Source organism: Patagioenas fasciata, chromosome 1 (assembly GCF_037038585.1).
Source record: "Patagioenas fasciata isolate bPatFas1 chromosome 1, bPatFas1.hap1, whole genome shotgun sequence".
Lineage (NCBI taxonomy): Eukaryota > Metazoa > Chordata > Aves > Columbiformes > Columbidae > Patagioenas > Patagioenas fasciata.
Window position 1 is genome coordinate 106,937,333 of NC_092520.1, and position 19,976 is coordinate 106,957,308.

The 19,976-nt window shown below is 40.4% G+C and overlaps 1 protein-coding gene across 1 annotated transcript in view; it reads right to left on the reverse strand.

Moving 5' to 3' along the window:
- PHEX (phosphate regulating endopeptidase X-linked) overlaps positions 1 to 19,976 on the reverse strand; it is a 108,067-nt gene that overhangs the window by 39,550 nt on the left and 48,541 nt on the right. Inside the window, exon 12 of the mRNA XM_065858813.2 lies at positions 17,915 to 18,016. Within this exon, the coding sequence (XP_065714885.1) occupies positions 17,915 to 18,016 (102 nt within the window). The remainder of the gene's footprint in view (positions 1 to 17,914; positions 18,017 to 19,976) is intronic.

A 19,976-nucleotide genomic window follows, 5' to 3' on the forward strand; every position in this document is an offset into this window, starting at 1 on the left:
CCTGGTGATGTTGCTAGGTCCAACTGACTGAACTTTGCAAAGAACTGGAAGATTTCCATTTTCCATTTTAAATGTTTCAATCCTAGTTGTTACACTAGCCTTGAGAAGGCAAAGCACAAAACTAATCAGTTTTAATTTTTACTAAGTCAGCTGCTTAAATAAGCTCAGTGGATCTCAAACTTTCTGCATGTGTTCAAGAGTACCCACTGTCCTGGTCGTGTTAAAAAGTTTCTCTTTTAGTGAATTTGCCTATCAGCTAAAGCCTTCATATTAGCTGCATTTTCCTGGAGAACCAGATACATGTTTTGGTAAACCTAGCAATGGAATGCAAACTTATTGATAAGCACGGATGGACATCTCATGAGAGGGGCAATGAGAAACTGGTGACCAAGAAACTGACCAACGGTGTATAACATTCCATTCACGTGAATACTTCATATAAAAGTGGAAGATCATGAGGATCTCGTCTCTTTTTTTCCTTTCCCTTTTCCCTTCTGCTTATGGCCGACATTAGGAGAGGACCTTGCTGGTCGTCCCTGCGAACTGAGGCCTAGCGAGAGACTGAATCCAGCTCTGCTTGGCTGCAGAGTCCAATCCAGGACTTTGGGTGCTGGCTCTGCAGTTGCTGAGACTTTTCAAGACTGGTCTTGTATATTCTGTATTATTTTCTCTATTCTTATTAGTAGCATTAGTAAGACATCTTTAATTTTTCCAACTCTCTTCTCTCTGTCCTTCTTTCTCTCCCAATCGCCTGTCCTGAGTGGGAAGCGGGGAGAGGGAGGGGCAGAAAGCGGGGAGAGAGGGGGAAGAGGAGGTTAACAATACATCTGCCAGGGTTTGATTGTCACCCCGCAATCTAAACCCTCGACACCCATCTAATGAATCACCTACAGTAACCTCTCTTCTGAATTTACTTAATTGAGCCCCTTAGCATTTTGATTAAACAGATTTCATTTAAAAACTAACTTATATGATGAAGAATAAAACCTTTAAAAACAATTTTTAGTACAACTTGCAAAAAAAAAAAAAATCAACAGTGGCTTTTAAAAAAAAAAGATGTGTGTTAGTACACTGTCATTTCACCAATGATATAGCCAGTACAATGTCAATCAAAAATTGTTGATCGTCTTTTGGCACATAAAATAACACTTTTGGCTTTGAGCTATATTAAATCTTTTAAAAATGCTCTAATTATAGAGTGCCTTCCAAATAGAAGCAAATAAATCACACCTTGCTCCCTCTAAATGCAGATGACCATGAAGCCAGTCTAGATCTGGCAGTGCAGCTTTACTAAAAGAAGCAGAGATGAGTCCTGTCCTCAAACCCATGGTGCTAATTGTCTGGTTATGACCACAGTATGTCTATCTCCACCACATGGATATTTTGGGGTCTTTTTGGAATACAGGATCATAGATTAGTTTGGCTTGGAAAGGACCTTTAAAGGTCATTTGTTCCAACTCCCCTGCAATGAGCAGGGGCATCTTCAACTACATCAGGTTGTTCAGAGCCTCGTCCAGCCTGACCTGAATGTTTCCAGGGATGGGGCATCTACCACCTCTCTGGGCAACCTGTGCCATTGTTCCACCACTCTCATTGAAGCACATATCTGCCATATCCATCTCAGTCTCCTTCCACAGCAGCCCACTAAGAACAGCAGCTTAGAACTGCCAGGTTTTGTCCCTTTTAGGTCCCATTACTTAACCAAATATTTCCAAGGGTGAGTATGATTCCTCCAGGTTCCTTAATAGCAGGTCTGACATCAGCCAACTTAAATATCATATATAATCTTATAATGTCATAGATAATTATATAATTAATATTTAATGTTAATTTTATATTTTAGTGACACTTGAATCCTTTAGTCTTGTCATGGCCCTGCTGCATCAGAAATGGAAGATGGGAAGAGTTCTCCCAACTGGACTATTTCAGGAGAGCTGGGCTCATTTGTCAGGCCACCCATACTCTTGCTTTCTGTCTTTGACAATTGATGTCATGAGCTTAAAATTTCCACATACAAGGAAAAATGGTCAGACACTACTGATAAATTTTGTTATAAGGCATACACAAAACCCTAGTAAATAACAGAGTTTGTCTCAAAGAGTTTTTTGAAAGTAAACTCAAAAGCTAATGTTGCTTGTAGTCCTTCGATGTTTTGGGAATGGCTAAAGCTGTCTCTATTTTGTAAGAGATATAGCCTGGAGAAAAGGAGGCTGAGGGGAGATCTTATTACTGTCTACAACTACCTAAAAGGAGGTTGTAGCATGGAGGATGTTGGTCTCTTCTCCCAAGTAGCAAGTGATAGGACAAGAGGAAATGGCCTCGTTGTACCAAGGGAGGTTTAGATTGGATATCAGGAAAAAGTTCTTCATGGAAAGGGTTGTCAGGCATTGGAACAGGCTGCCCAGGGAAGTGGTGGAGTCACTATCCCTGGAGCTGTTTAAAAGGTGTTTAGACAAGATTTTTAGGGACATGGTTTAGTGCTAGAGTTAGGTTAGGTTATGGGTGGACTCGACGATCTTGAGGGTCTCTTCCAACTGAAATGATTCTATGATTCTATAAGGGTAAATGCAACTTTATTGTATTTGTTATTTAGAAGGTTTTGCCACAAGATGTATATTTCAGAAGTCTGAGCAAGACACACAGACTACTACATATTCTGTAATGACTGAACTCTAAGCTAGACCTTACTAACACTGCATAGACCTTACTACCACTGTAATTCCAATGCCGCCTTAAATATTCCATCAGTCATGTAGGATAACAGATTCAGAAAAGTACACTTTGTTACTACACCAGCAAGTTAATTTGTTATTAGAAAACATAGGTACATGCTTAAACACCATTACAAAGCTTCTGTATCATCTAAAATCACAAATTAACCACATATTTTAGGAGCCTTTTTGAGAATATCTAGAGCAAGAACTGACGAAGGGCAAACTGTTATGAGGTTGTCAGATGCAATCCACACCTTGCTATACAGCTTCTCCCAGGAAAGGAATGTGTCTCAAATTGGTCCTAATGGTATGTGTGATGCAGTCAAAAACATAGAGGTGTGCCATGTTCCCCAGAGATCCTACCAAGCCACTGTCTCAAACCCACCTTACCACCACCACGTAGTGCATACTGGTGTGGGAGGATCAGAGGAATGATCTTGCTTGATCTGAAACAACAAGCACAGTTCTCTTTCTAAAGGTCTGCCCCCAACATCCTGACTCCAGCCTGAGATGAGGTCCAGGCCTACACAGTCCATGCTGGCACTTTGGGCAGGAAGCATGGGCGGCAGACCAGAAGGCTGTGGCACATCAGTAAGTTCCGTGATGCTGACAGTGAAGGATGTGCGGCACCTGGTGGAGGGGACTGTTTCCCATAGCCAAAGCAAAACACGTGAGAGGACATAAGCTCTCTGAAGTCCTTGGGAATCCCTCCAACTGGTATTCCTCCCAGGGACTTTGCATTAGGTCCAAGCCTGTTCAGCTGAAACCAGCACACAGCCCAATTTATTTACACGACAGACGAGTTAGAAAGCATTGTATTAAGAGCAGGTTTCTAAATCTGCATGCTCGAAGTCTCTTGCTTCCCTCGCTATCTTCTCTGTTCACTTGAGTAATATTTAACAGCAGTTCAAAGACTACTCATTCAGCACAAGAAAGTGGAAAACTCTTCTACAACTGGCTTACTCTTTGATAACGAAGTCAATATTTTTGCCTTGACAAGATTAAAACTATGTTTAAGAGACCAGCCTTCCAGGAGACATGCACACATAGAGGGGGAAAGCAGATTAAATGTGACAAATGTACAGGAACCAGCTACATGGTAATTGCACACGAATCTGCCATAAACGCACCATGCACAACTTTTTATGGTTTAAAGGCTCATTTAATTCCTATCTCTAATTCATATATTAAATAACCATGTTCATAGGAAGAAAAGGGCCAATGAGGTATTTCGCCTGGCTATTGTCAAATACTCAGCCTACCTTAGGCTGTCAGGTAAATTAAGAAAACTCATCTCTGCAGGCTTCCTCTCCTGCCACCAAAAGTGAGAGGTTCTTGCAGGGGCTGACACCGAGCAGTGACATGCTTTACAATATGTCATGATAGCTATTTTCTGTTCCCACAGCCAGGGAGAGCAGGCTCCCAAGGGAGAGGACCCGGAGCAGGACTGCTCCCTCCACCACTGGTTACACTAAGTTTGCGCACTGATTTCAACACAGTCAGGATTTTCTCATTGGTATGTCTTTCTGTCACAATGAGAATACTGCAAGTCACTTTACTACAGAGACAAAATTTGTTTATTAAGACCTTTCACTCTTGACTTAACAACTTGTCAACATGGGACTGCACGTGTTTCAATGCTACAAAGCAACTCAGTTTCCACTCTAATCAAATTCTCATTTGGCAACTGAACTTGGCACATGAGCCTTCTGAGAGCCTTTTTTGCCCATAAGAGTATGATTATGATATTTTGTAGGCCTGTTAACAACAGCAAGTACTGACATATTGTACTTACTGTAGAAAACAAAACGTATATCTCACCCTTGACAAAGTTTTATGAGTCTGACACGGATCTTCTGTGTATCAGCTTGACTCAAAATAACTTTGTGAAGATAATTTTCAAGCTTCTAAAAATATAAAAAACTAATACCATTACAGATCACTGAAAAAATAGCATGAAATACATTCTGAAAGCTAAAATCATTCACGGCAAAGCAATGTTCATTTAATTGCAAAGATTAATTCAGCCTTTATGTACGTGTCTGGTCTTTTCATTTTTCATTGAGAACAGATGATTCAAGAGCCATCTGGTAAAATTGCTGCATAAATATCGCTGCATCCACTTATCCATTTATTTAGGTTTTATGTATAGAATAACTAGGAAAGTACATTGATGGATCTTGGTAAAACACAGGAAAGTCCCATCACGGGGCTAAAGCCCAGTCTTACAGATATCAATAGGGAGCGACCCACTGACTTGAGTGGGAGATGGACTGGGCCCACCTCAATGGCATATTTTATTTCCTATGGAGAGGCCACATGAAACGTCAGGGATTTGCGCATTGTCAAGTGCAAACAAAAGTAAAGCAACAACTCAAAAACGAACACTTGGTCTGAAATGACAATTTCAAGAGTGCTCCAGAATATAGCTAATGATCCAACTATTTATTTTTAAACATATCAGAACAATACAAACCATGTAAATTTTCAATATTTTTCAGAGCTAGTGTTTCATTTAATAATATTTCACACACCAGCACCTCATGCTGTACCACAACCCTCCCCTACATGTTTCAATAATTGTCTTGAATGTTTTATATTAATCAATTGTGAAGATGGAAAATACAGCTATTGCTCTGGTTTTGTAACAGCTTGAGCCTGGGGAGGGGGAAAAAAAATAAATCAAGTGACTTTTGTGAATAAGCACATCTTTGAAGTATACATGAAATTGTTTTCAGTTACATACACACTGTGGTTTCAAAAGTGGCCATGTTCATTTAAAAGCTTTCTACCCGCAAATGATTAAAAAAAAATGAAGTCCTCATACCTGGTCTTCTCCCTCACTTCTGTCATCTCTGTCCTCCCTTCTGGCCATGCTGCCTGCACCCACAGCCTCTATAAACTGCCACAGTTCCCTGCTGCATCATTCTGGGAGATAACTGAGTTCACTAACTTGGCAGAAATCTATCCAAGTTTTTTCCCCTGCTATTTTTCTGCCACATCAATGAGCTGAGTCACTACACAGAGAGAATTAGCAAGTGCTGGAACCAGCACAAGACAATTGCTGGGAACACATGATGTAGGAAAGCAGAGAAGGAACAGCAAAGGGATTGTTTGTTGTATTTGTTCACCCCTTTCTCTGAATCAGCTTTTGAAACCAAAGCCTCACTCAAAGTAAAGTTCCTGACAAGGGACCACACCGTACATTATGTTCCTAGGAAAAGAAGGGGAAAATGAACAAAGAAATTCACAGTATCACAGTATCACAGTATCACAGTATGTTTGGGATTGGAAGGGACCTCAAAAGATCATCTAGTCCAATCCCCCTGCTGGAGCAGGAACGCCTAGGTGAGGTCGCACAGGAATGTGTCCAGGCGGGCTTTGAATGTCTCCAGGGAAGGAGACTCCACAACCTCCCTGGGCAGCCTGTTCCAGTGCTCTGTTACCCTCACTGAGAAGAAGTTCTTTCTCAAATTTAAGTGGAACCTCTTGTGTTCCAGCTTGATCCCATTGCCCCTTGTCCTATCATTGTTTGCCACTGAGAAGAGCCTGACTCCATCCTCATGGCACTCACCCTTTATATATTTATAAACATTAATAAGGTCACCCCTCAGTCTCCTCTTCTCCAAACTAAAGAGCCAAAGCAAAGCAAACTGTTAGTTGAGATTATATATTCAGTCTTACTATCCACTAGCTATCAAGATGATATTATTATTACTAACCATAAAGTTGCAAGAACCAAAGTTTTAACAGGACTGCCATGTGCAGAACAGAGTCAGATAAAGCAGCCATGTACATTAGTGCTACTCTTTCCTGTCCTAAATCCCTTTTGCTTCTGGTGCTCTAGAAGACAGAGACTCAATCATCGGTTCAAGCACTGTGACAGTAATTTCAGTGGAATTTATTTTTCAGTTTAAACTAATCCCACATTTATTTATTTTTTAGCAATAGAATTGAACTAAATTACAGAAAATCTGAAAGAGTCTTACTTATATAAAAATACAAATTCACTGTGATATTTTCTCAAGCATAACTCATTAGTTCAATGCAGTAATATAAATAATATACCTACTCATATTTTCTCCTACCAGCTTTGTTCCAAACTCATTCTGCTGCCAGCAATGCTTAATTTTGCTATGGAATTAATTTGTCCATTTTATTTTAATTCCATTTTCTATTTGTAATCTTGGTGTGACAGTTATCACAATTCTACTATTTTACACATATAACATTATATATGACAGACATAAATGCTGTCTTTCACCAGCACTACCACAGCACTATAATTTAAATAAATAATTTAAATTCTTCATGGCACACAGCAAGTATCTTCCTCTGTGATTACACAATGCATAATTGTACAGCAGACCAGCACAACTGAGTACCTGCCAAAAGATGTATTCAACATCTAACCATCACTGTCCAAAGCTCCTCAGTCATTTTTAAGCGCCTCTGGGTTCTCTGTGAAGCTGGGATCACACCTGTAGGCCAGAAGAAAGGACGGTGCACACATATTCAAACTGACTCAGCCCACTCTAGGTCCAGCTATGGCACCATGTCACCACACCAGCAGTGACAGGTTTCCTCCAGCATGGGGATTTCTGCACTGGATTCGCCTCTATGCATCTGTGGATCACTTAGGGCATAACTACACCAGGGTTTGTGCAGACAGCTAGGAGATCCTTCGGCTGCACTTCAAACGAGCCAGAAGCAAGTGTTGTGCTCTGAAGCAACAGAGCATCATTAGTAATGTGCTGGTATGAGTATATGTGTGCCTCATGGTGCATACTGCTCAGCTGCCTTTGACATGGCTCTAATAGCTCATGCACCTGAGTTAAGCTTAGTCACTTCCTTAGCACTTTAGAAGACTATACCCTCCCCATGTCTTTATTTTCAGTCAATGCTCTGTGTTTTCCAACAAAATTCACTCTTAAAATAAAAGCAAACAAAAAATAAATAAAATGCCAAAAAAAAAACCAAACCCAAACACACAACAACGAAACACAATTCAAATTATCTTTATCTGTCTTTTGAAATTACATTAGATATCCTTACCCAACAAATTTTGCACCAGAATCCTAAGGATTTGCAATGACACAAAGAAAAATCCCCCTTTGACTGGCCTTTGGCACATTAGTGAGCTGCAGAAATAATGTTGCAATTTTTGTAGAAACTCCTTCCTGGAGCCAGAGCTCCTCACTAGTTGACCCGTACTCCCACTATCATGCTGCCTCTCGCTAGAAACACACCCACCTTGCTGCAAAACCTTTACTCCTGTTTTTGTTTAGCTCTGGGAAAACAGCAGGTTTAACAAAAAGCAATGGGCTGACAAAATAAAGGTCTCCAGGGAGCCAGAGAGCCCGATGTGCTGCTGAGATTGCTGGCACCAAACACTGAGAGAAGTACAGACCCATGGACCAGGAAAGGGCAAGGAAGCTCTCTCCCCATCACAGCTGTATGGGTTACAAAATACTGCAGCATTTCTTTTGGCAGTTTTTTGCAAAACTCTGAATAACCTGTTCCAGAGAGGGAAAACTACTGACCTTAGCCTCTGCTTGCATCAGTTTCTATTCATTTAACATTTTCAAGGTTATCTTTGCTTAGCAAAGGTTGCAGAGCAACTTTAAAAAAAAAAAAAAAATAGAATGTGAAAAATTCTCTTTTAATTTCTAGCCATGAGTGAGAATCAGACTGTCTGAGATCAGACATGACTCGTTCTTACACTACTCTAAAACTGAAACGGGGACTGAGGACCTAAACATAAGCATTACTCAGCTCAGGACTTGCAGGTTTTGTCTGGCTCTGGGGAGAAATTCCTTTTGCTTGAACAGGGACTCCAACCAGCAGTGTTTCAGTAAGCATGCCACCACCAGTTCTATGTGCCACTTAACTACTGGGGAGAAAAAAGATGCACACATACACAAAGAAGTAGGCTGTATAATACAGAAAAAAACATACACAGGAAATGCCCTACTTCCTACTCAAGACCAAATCTCTATTCTAAATCTTTGCATACTTTATATCTAAATAAATTATATTTTTGTATTTATTTCCACATTGATAGAACTCAACACTTACCCAGAAAACTGAGCACAAGACACCTCACAGCTCCCTCATGAAGGAGGGCAGCCAAGGAAGCCTTTATTCTTAGGGACAGCATCCTGGCTTCTGAAAGGCCACTAAAGGAGCACATTTCTGAGTCTGATGACCTCCTTGTGATAAAGCTCCTCTAAAAGTAAATTCCAGAAACACCAGTACTTGAAGTCATTTAAACAATTCACAACTTTGCTTCAGATCTCTGTGACTAGTTCAATACCTGAGCAAGTTGAAATGCTGCTAAAGCTCCTGGTCCTGGACAGCTTGGTGTCCAAGGACTGAAGGTCCATGCCTGAGTGCCAGCCCACATCCCAGCCTTGCCAGGCTTCCTGCCTGCTCCCAATGAGGAGGCAGCTCTCCTTTTGGTGGCTCAGGCAAGCCTATGCAGGACATGGAAATCACCACATCCAGGAAACACACATTTGTTGGGAACAGAGAGGGAATAACAAGTACATATCTGTGCATACCCTCATAGGCTCCTCTTCCATACAGAGGATGAGCCTCCCATACCTCAATATCTGTCACTGGTGAGCTGGGGGACTATAATGTCTTTGTAACTGTTCCACTACAGAAGGCAGTTTTACTTGGTAAAATAACAAAGATAACAAAAGTTAAAGCTGAAACTGTCAAAGACTTCCATTAGGTGATGGAGGACTTCCTGCCCTTTGGAAGAATTAATCTGCCTTTTAGCATGCCAACTCTATCATGTTGCATTTCTGCCACAAAAGTTTCAGGTTCACCCCAGTCCCCAGGCATCTGCAGGTGTGTCCATCCATCTGTCTCTCTCCTCCTATTTCAAGCATGAGATTTGTCACAAGCGTTTTGACGCCATGCTCACATTCTGCCCTTACAGAGTTGTGGCTGAGTCTGAAAAATGACAGCTGTGAGATCAGGGTTAAATACAATTTCCTCTCCCTTCACCTGTTTTCCACTATTTGTTTGCACAGTGCGCAAATTATTAATGGAACTGACATCCCTGCACAACTGAGTGAGCAGTAGCAGCAGCCAGATAACAAGGGAGAAGCTGACAGCAAAGACCTAACCCCAGAGATAAGAGATAAGCAAACACGCAATGGCTATTATTATACTTTCAACTCTGGCCAACAGAGATGAACATCTCCTGTGGTTACTGAAAAGAACAGCCCAGTCCTCTTGAGAAAGTTACGTTAAATTCAGGATGGGAGAGAGATTATTCTTTGAGTTCAGAAATTAAAAGTTTGAAATGAGAAATAAATATTTGGCTTTAAAGAAAAAAAAAGTTTTTAATCTGACAGAAAGTGAAGGTTTATTTTTGTTCAGGGGAAAGCGTGTAACACTTCTATGCTAGAAGGAAAGTACCTTGCATTCTTGGAATCTTCCAAGCGAAAAATACTACTCTAAACATAGGCATTTTCCAAACAGCTATCTCAGGGATGGTGTGGGATTGGCAGCCTCAATGTCCCAACCAAAATCCAAACTGGGTAAGTAGAGCAAAGTTTTCAAATCCCCAACATAATTTCTGAGCCCTGCAGCATCTACTTCACTTCCTGCTTCCCACTGAGTTGTCCCCTTTTCTTCACATGTCCAGGCACATGGTAGGATTGAGATGAGTTACACCTTGAAGGTAAGCTCCTGTGATACATTTAATGCCCAAGGAAACTGCAGACATGTAGGAAAAGAGTAAAAATGTGACTCTGCCTCTCCTCCAATCCAACACATATTTCAGCTTTATCAGGAGACTTGCTCATTTCTCCCTGCAGTGCAACTGCTACCATATGGTCAGGACCTCAAATCTTTGAATCCAGCCAAAGACTATCCTAATTTCAGAAAGTTCACTTCCACAAAGGAAAAGTGTGGCCAAGTTTCAATTGGCACTAAGTAGAAATATGTTTTCCAGTTTAGAAATGATGAGGGTCTTTCAAGAAGAGCTGAATCAAACTTCCTAGTAAAATTGGAAGTCAGAAGCCATTCCATTGGCTTTTGAACAGGAATGAAGTGCTTAAATGCAACTAGAGCCTTTGGAAATTTCTCCCCTTCCTAGCTCTTCTCAAGTGACTCTGGCAGCTTCTATTAGTGCTCTGAAGCAGTCTTACGCTTTGTGAAGTCCTCTGAGATTCTTGAAACAAAGGTAAACTTAAAAGTACCTGTAAAAGGTCTCTTGGGATGTTTGGTTTTTAAACTCCATCCCCCTCTTTTACAAAGTATTGTTCTGTCAACCTTTTGCTGGCCTTCATTCCAGAAAAATCCCACTTGAGATATGGGATGTGTTGAGAGCTGGTTCTCCTGTCATATTTTTGCATTATTTTGCATAGGAGGAGTCCACAGACCCCACAAGGCACAACAAGCATTTCTTCTTTTTGCAGAGTACCCAGTAATCAGCATGGCATTAAGCAAGATTATTTTCAGCTCCTGAAGCTGTAGTGTTTGGCCTTTTTCTGGGTATGCCTCAGATCTTGATGAAAAGTTATTTTTCAGAACTGTATCTAGTGCAGGCCCTGGATGGTCTATGTGAACAAATGCAGGATGCTGCATACTCCATGAATGTATTGCTGTGGCAGGGCTATATGGAAGCAAGAGAGAGCACAAGAAAAGAACAGGCAATGATGATTCTCTGGTTTCGCCACTACAAGAACATAGGGGAAGACCATGACATTTTCCAGACAACCAAAAGGAGATGCTTTCTCACATAGAACACAGTGAGGCAGTGGAACTCAATGTCTTGAGAAGCTGTCGATGACAAAAACTGTCATGGATTCAAAAAGTCGTTAGACAAACTCACAGTAGAAAAATATGAATAAATACAAAGACACCACTTCTGGCTCAGGAGGTAGCTGAGTTGCAGATTGTCAGAGGCCAGGAGAGGATAGCAGGAATGTGTCCCTTTATGCTTGCCCTGTCCTTATGTTCATCTCTAAACATCTGCTACTGTTTGGCCACTGTCCGAGCCAGACACTGCACCTCTCATCTGAGCAGCATGGCTGTCATGTTCATAGTGAAATCGCCCAAATGTGGAGGGAGAGAGACCACAAAAAACTATGAAAGATGGCAGGGGCTCAGCTGGTTGACTGGAGGGCTGGATATGGCCAGTAAGTTCCAGCTGAGAAGTTAATGGATTCAGTGGAATAACCCATGGACACCTACCACATTTGAAGTACCTACATTTTGTTAAATCAGGGGCTTGTACAGATGGCTCTTGATTTCCTAAGGGCTATTGGCCTATATTACACTGCATTATCCTGGGAGGTTTGCTGTAGCTCTCTGAAGCAGCAGAACAAACCCTGCAGGCTAAACAAAGGTACCTAAACACTGCCTGAGAGAAACACCTATAGCTAGGCACTATGCTTACATTTTCCTGTGGTCTTCTTGCCTCAGTCTTCAGACTCAGAGAGATGCGAAGAAAACAAATATTACGTATACATACAACTTCCTTAGAGAGAAATAAAGCTAAGCAGCAGGCAAGTTCAATAGGCTAAAAATGATTGCACAGTGACCTTGGGATTTGTGTTCCACGGCCTAAAGAGGTTAATAATATTACAGAAAAATCTTATTAGAGGAAAAACAAGCTTTTTTTGGCTTATCATCCATGATTTAAAAATAGCATTGTAAAGCAGAAAAATAAAACTTCTTACAATACAGACAATTTTACAGAAGATTCAAAAACTTCCAAAAAACAGGCTTCTTTGTAAAATTCTCTTTTTCAAACTTCCTGTTAAACTCAAGCGCAAAGGGCATTTCAGGAAGGTTTAAAAAAAAAAAAAAAAAAAAAAAGATTAATAAAATAATGGCTGCTGCCCAGGAAAGGGAATAATTTTCAGTGATGATCTTCCATTGAATGACCCTTTGAAGAGCAGCAGCAATAAATTATCATTTTAAAGATGAGAGCCGTGATTACACAAAGTCATGTCAACTGAGTTTCAGTTGCGGGTTCTCCCTTTTCCCTGTGGCCCCTCCGTTACAAAACGCAGTTGTCATTACCATTTGGCTGACATAGCTGCAGTCTGCACCTCTGTTGTAAGGGAAACAAAAGGCTCTCCTCTCTGCCCCTCCATGCCATCCGCCATCCTTCTCAGAGGCTGCAAGGTGGCCTGGACCTCACCTGGTACCTCGGCACCTGCCAAGGGATTTTTCTGCTCGGCTTCTGTAACTCACAGGCCACGTGCTTCCAGACTGTTGCCAGACACACCCTTGGAGCTGAACTCATTTGAATGATTTCTCTGTTCTTCAAACGAGGGCAAAATTTAATGACCTTTACAAAAGAGGGAGGCTAAAAGGGCAAGAAGAGGAACCTTTTGCTATTATTTTTTTAAAATCGGAGATCTCAGCTGAAAATTTAGGAGGTTAACAGGCATAATTTAAGGAAATTTCAGATTATAGTCAAATACAGAGCAATAAAGCAAGGCTTGCACAGAGCAGAGGAAGAAGGACAGGGTAGAAAACGAAGCATCACAGCACAGAGCTGAATGTTTCTCTCTGGCTCAGAGCTCCTTTGGAAGCAGCATGAGCTCCATCCAGAGAGCTAGGTGAAAACTGCACATGAAGACAGATCGGGTCACCTCACCCTGCTAAAAACTTCCATTGCAAGATTGGCTTTTAGATGGTCTGGTTTAAATCCATGTTTCAATCACAGAAAGAGAGGAATGGAGGGAGGATAGAAGGAAATTATTAGATGTTATCTCATTATATTGTTTTGTTACAGAGGGAAAGTCAAACCTTAACTGCAAAGTACACAAGAGCTAATTCTGATTCTCAGAAATCAAGGCTGCAAAACAATTGTTCCCTATGTCACATGGACTAGTTGATTTGATTCTTTTAATATAGTGTGGGCTCATCAAATTAAAAATGTCCCCTCTGAGTAACTTAAAACAGCAGAACAGACACAAAGAGAGTCACAGACAGAAAAGCTTTTCAGTGATTAGATGGAGCTGACAGGCCACCGAAAGCAATAGTCAAGCATTGATTCTACCAGAGGGCCTTTTGTAAGTCCTTTGGAGGTCAATGATCCTTTTGATTGCAAAGCATCAGGCTGACAGCAAGGTATACAAGTTTGTCCTCAGCCAAGTGCACAAGAAAGGTGGGCATCCGTCAGAAGACAAAGCAGAAAACACGCAAAACAGTGGGTATCTGAATCACAAAGGGGATTTGCAGTTAATTCTCTTTAAAGCCTGCCAAGTCATTTGCATTACAGTGTCATCTTCTAAAGATACAATCAGCATAAGGAACTGAAGGGTAGTCTAAGATGAGATGTTTTTCTAGGAATGTGCTCCATGCCCATAGTCCAGACATCCAGATCCTCCATTGACCTGATTCTTCATTCAGCAAGTGAGTAAAAAATTCGTTTATAGCCAAAATCTGCCTGAAGTTAAAGGAAAGGATAATGACAAATTAAATGGATAACACGGAACAGGCCCAGTAAATAAAACTCAACAGGTTTCTATGGTTCCTTTCTTTCCGGAGCATTCAAAGAATTCAAGAATGCAATGAGATTAAAAATATAGAGGAAAAGCAAAATATATGAATCACAGCCACTTCCATGCAGCATATGGTTCTGCCATAGAACTTCAGGCAGGAGCTCTGCTCTGCATTGCTATATAGGACAATGTGATAGCAACTGATGAAAACCTAAAAGATCAAGACACTCTTTATCTAAGTAATAACTTACTTCCTTTACTTAATTGATAATAAGAATAGAATATAGAATATTTTAGTTGGAAGGGACCTACAATGATCATGTAGTCCAACTGCCTGACCACTTCAGGGCTGACCAAAAGTTAAAGCATATTATTAAGGACTTTGTCCAAATGCCTCTTAATCACTGTCCCTCATGGGACATTCCTTCCAGCCCTTGCACCACCTTTGTTGCCCTCCTCTGGACTCATTCAAGGATCTTCACATCCTTCTTAAATGTTGGGGCCCAGAATTACACACAGCACTCAAGATGAGGCTGCACCAACACTAGATACAGCAGGGCAATCACCTCTTTTGATTGTCTGATTATGCTGTGTTTGATGAACCCCAGGATGTAGTTTGCCCTCTTGGCTGCCAGGGCACACACTGCTGATTCAGATTGAGCTGTTGTCAACCAGCACCCCCAGATCCCTTTCTACAGGGATGCTTTCCAGTTACTCCTTTCCCAGTTTATAATTGTGCCCAGTACTACTCTGTCCTAGGTGCAGAATCCAGCATTTGGACTTTTTAAACTTCATCCCATTAATAACTGCCCAATGCTCCAATCTATCTAGACCCTCTGCAAGACATCTTGTCCCTTCAGGCAATTAACAGCATCTCCCAGTTTAGTATTATCAGCAAACTTGCAAATGGTGGCTACAACTCCTGCATCCAGATCGTTGGTGGAAATATTGAACAGAACTGGCCCTAGGATTGAGCCCTGAGGAACACTGCTGGTGACTAGTCCCCAGCCACATGTAGCCACATTCACTACAACCCTCTGAGCCCTGCTGTTCGACCAGTTCTTCACCCAGTGCATCATATACCCGCTCATCTCACAGTTGGACAACTTGTACAGAAGGATACTGTAAGGTATAGTATAGAATCATAGGACAGAATCATAGTATCAAAAGCCTTACTAAAATCCAGAAAAATTATATCCACCATCCTCCCTTCACCCACTAGGCATGTTACATTATCATAGACGGATATCAGATTAATAATAAAGCAGGTTCTGTCTTTTGTTCTGGAAATATAAACAAGCAGAAGATGCTCACATAGGACAGAAATTTATTTCCAAGCAGAATATCCTACGCCAGGATGATACAACTTGCTCTTCAGTTCAAGAGCAAACTAAGCTCATTCCTAAACTCTGAAATCTATGGCATTGGCACTATCCTTACAGTTGCAGGTGACACCTATTGACAAAGAAATTTCACTTTTACAGATCTATGTAACAGAGTAATATTTTTTTTTCTGAACAATCAAACACCCCCACTTCAAAATTCCTGTTGTCTGTGCTGTTTTATTGAAGTGTAAATATAAAAAAAGCGACAGCATAATGTACTGGGCTCATGAGATTTAACTGGAACAGAATAACAGACTTGGAAGGTCCGGTCGTATTATAAATCTTAGATAGCCCCAGTGAATTAACTGACAATACATGTAATGAATCTATTTCTTGAATTAAAAACATGCCCACCCACATGTCCCAGGACAAATCCAATACCTACTATTAGCAATAATAGTATTTAATAAACATACACAAACTCCATGTCTGGAAATTTACCAAAATGTCTCTCTAGACTCTTTCCTTCTAGCCAAGTAGCTGTTCCTGTGAATCTGAACTTAAACTTGCAGTCGTAAGTCCTACCACATAATTGTTGCTGCAATTTCTAAGTCATTACGTAACACTCATGTTTAGAAGCTTGACCTTGTTCCTATGTCAGTAAACTATAAAACTGTTGTTCAGGTCAGTGAGAATGGATTTAAACCATTTGCTACTCATAGTACAATGTCTTGTAGTGTTATTTTTTTTTTCTACTACTTAAATTTAGTTCATCATGCATTGTTTGGCCCAGATTCAACCTATTAACTTTAGAAACTTAAAGGACAAGTCTAAATTGCGAGCAGAGTGCCATAAGATTCCTAAATGAGTCAACAGAGGAAAACAGGCATCTCTACCTACAAAAGATCTAACTGACCTTCTGAACAAAACTCTCCCTAAACTGGGAAAGGAAAAGCTTTTTAGGGAGTTTATTAGTTTGCAGCAATGCTTGTATTGTTTCTCTGCTGAAAGGCAGGTACCAAATTTTGAACAAAATGGTTAAGCAGACTGTTTGCTAGAAAATTGAACAACAGACTTGTATATGCCAGTAAGGGTATATAGAAATATCTCTACTAAGGAAATCATTACAAAATCTTCCTGCTCTTATTTTGTACCAGATTTGTGAAATAGCTAAATTACAGATCATTATATTTCTAATGGTATTTCTAGTCAAAAACAACAATAACAGTCAGTAAGAATAACTACAGTCCATTTATTTTCAGGTTAGTAGGAAATAAATGGCATCTTACTATTGTTCTCTTGCTATAGACTTTATTTGTGTGTTTATGCAGCTCTGTTTCATTTGCATTTCTGTGAAGAGCACTACTGTGTAAAATGTAAATAGTCTGTATGTGGAATTTAAAACTTCCCATTGATAAAATATCTCCACAGCCTTTTCATGAGAATTACCAAAAAACTTTGAAGTCTGTGTTTGTTTATAAATCAAAACACCTCTATTTTTATTCAAGTACAGTGAGCAAGAGCAGTTCAGCTACAGTTGCATGTCAGTTTATTCAAAGAGGGCATTTACTAATTCACTGATATCCCATTGCCTCAACAAATAAGGAGACGGTCCTACACGTTCCTCTCGATTTTTCTTTGTTTATGCCTCTTCCAACTGCTGCTCTGGGGGCAGAGCTCTGCATTTGGACAAGCTCCCTTTCCACATATCACATGCTGCAAACATAGGAATAGAGTGAAAAGGGAGCTTTGAGTACCTCCTCCTGCCTTCACTTTTACTTCCAGTATTTTATTGTCACTTCACCTGAAAGTAATCAGGACCAACAATACCATCCTTGATCATAACACTTCATAACTGACATTATTCTCTCAGGAGATAGGTAGTCAGCTTGGATGGTCATTGCATTCCTAGAAAATTGCTTTCAAGGTAGGTTTCCCACCACGACACTGAAGAAGGTACGAGACCTGGACTATTCTCATATCACCTTCTAGGCTGGATCTTCCATCTTTACACCAAATACCCTGAGCTGCCACAGATGTTTTCAAAACCATTTTGTATCTGTAGGTGTGCCCCCTGACATCCCAATCAAGCTGAAGACCTTGTCAAGAAAAGCCACTGTACAGGCAAATCTGAAATGAGTACAAAGTCTACATCAGCCAGACAGGGAAAGATGAAGGCAAGGGAGGAAGAACAAGGTAACAAAAATAACTTCAGCACTGAAGCAGGAGTTCAGGTGGTTCAGCTTCTAGCGAAGCAAATGTGGCACATGTCCCTTCACAAACAAAACAATGGGTAACTGGAACCACAAGTACAGTACATGACATTCTGTTCTCACTCAAGTAAAATCTTCACTGAAACAGGAACATACTCATTCAACATTTATATTTTTACCTTCTCATAAGCTTTTCTTTTTGTTTCGGAGTCCATCCAGTCATTTTCCTTTTCCAACATGTCAATAAAAGCCCAGCGAATTCCTTCAGTCAACTCCTCCATCTGCAAAACATTTAGCAAATCCCTCTCCAGCAAAATATTTCATGGCAGCATAATTATAAGAAATCTAATTAATTTGGTTAGGCCATGAATTATTCCAAAGCAAACAGTATCTGTTTTATATTCTTGATGGCAAATTTCTTCTTTCTCCAGTCCTCAGGCACTTCTTCTGAAAATAAGTTTCTTTTCATTTTCTTTTCCTTCAGGTGTACCACACAGCCTGTTAATTGCTGTTCTTTTCATGTCACAATTATGAGAATGTCTGCCTTGAAATCATAAAAAATACCGGGACATTTGCAGTGATTTGGGGAGATTTCTGAGACTTTGGTTCTAGATTGCTAGCCCATACACAAGAAGGAGCAAGCTTCAAGGCATCTGCACAAATAAAGCTTTTTCCGCAGAGAGGGAGGGCATCAATAGTCTTCCTTGGTTTATGTCGGACTGAAACACACCTTATTAATATCGCAAAGAAACTTAATTTGGGCTGACAGCATCATGATCCAAATACAAAGCAGTATTCATGTATTTAGCCTGTATTTAGCTGTATTCGTGAAGGATTCCTATCCTTTATGTACTACAGGCATAAAAGCCATGCCTCACAGTGGCTTTAACTGCTTCTGTGGTCTTGAACACCAGTGACAGCTCGCATCTGTGCAAAGCTAGGAAAACCCACAATCATTTTAGCTTGGCTGCTTCTTCAGACACCTATACAAAGCCAGAAGCATATCACAAGCAATTAAAAAATAATAATAATAGGAGTGTTTAGTGAGTATGCAGACTAAGGAAACCCTGAAATGAGAGAAAACAAGAAATCCAATGACTAAGAGGTGTATTATGTCAGTCTAAAGAGAAGAAATGCCCTCATGCCTATGCATCCGTCTGGCTGCACAGACCAGAAAGGTGTATGCAATCAGCTGCTTTTGTTTTTATCAATAGACGAACCTCAAGAGAGGCACTGAGAATACTGCATGAGTGAGGTAATTCAGTGGATCCAGCCATCACTGGAATCTTAGCACAGACCAAAGCAGAGTTGAGATAGCACAAGACATGACAGATAATCATTACATGAAGACTTATTGGATCTTCGTGTTGTCAGTTATGTTACATTTAAAAATATTGAAAATGTCAAGTACCAGAGATTTATATAATTTTATTCTATAGATCTGGTAGCTCTGAAATGTCACTAAAAGCGGGGACTAAACCTTGGAAAGCAACATTACCTTTAGCTAAATTGCCATTTATGTATCAGATGTATATTTTGATCTGGAACTGCTCTTTATTTGTGGTGGCGCCAGACAAAACATGGCAAAGCTCCTTTGATTATTCATTTTCTTCTACCCTTTTCAAAAAACATTTTCTTATTTTTAGAGACAATATGGGACAACTGGAACAGATCTAGCATTAACTATGACTAAACAGTCAACATTCACAGTAAACTGCATCCCAGGGAATAGGGTAACTTAAAGATATTGATGACAGAGCACTGACTCAGTTAACTTGGTGCACTAATGAGGTGAACTCCCCGTATTTGAAGGTTACAAGTTCAAACTCAAGCTCTGCAGCTGGGCCCTGGTGTATAGTTAGGCTTTATGCACCAGCTGTAGCTGCAGGGGGCAGGGGGAGAAACCTATTCCTGCTAGCAAAGTTATTACTGAAACTGCTCAGGCATAGCTCTAAGAAACACTGCAGGCAGTCTGGGTTAGAAATGGTGCTATATTTAGACACAAATAATGTCAGTCTTGATAAAAGGAGAGAAGTGTCTAAGGTATGAAACATCAGCGACAAAACATGGGGGAAAAAAGAATCCACATTATCCATACCTCAGGATTTGTTTATCATAGACAGATATACACCATAATCTGGGGGGGAAAGGTGGGGGGAACACTATAAATAAGACCACTTTTCTCAACTCCTTTCTTACTGTTCAAGGAAGAGAAATAGAACTGAAAACCAGCAAGATGAA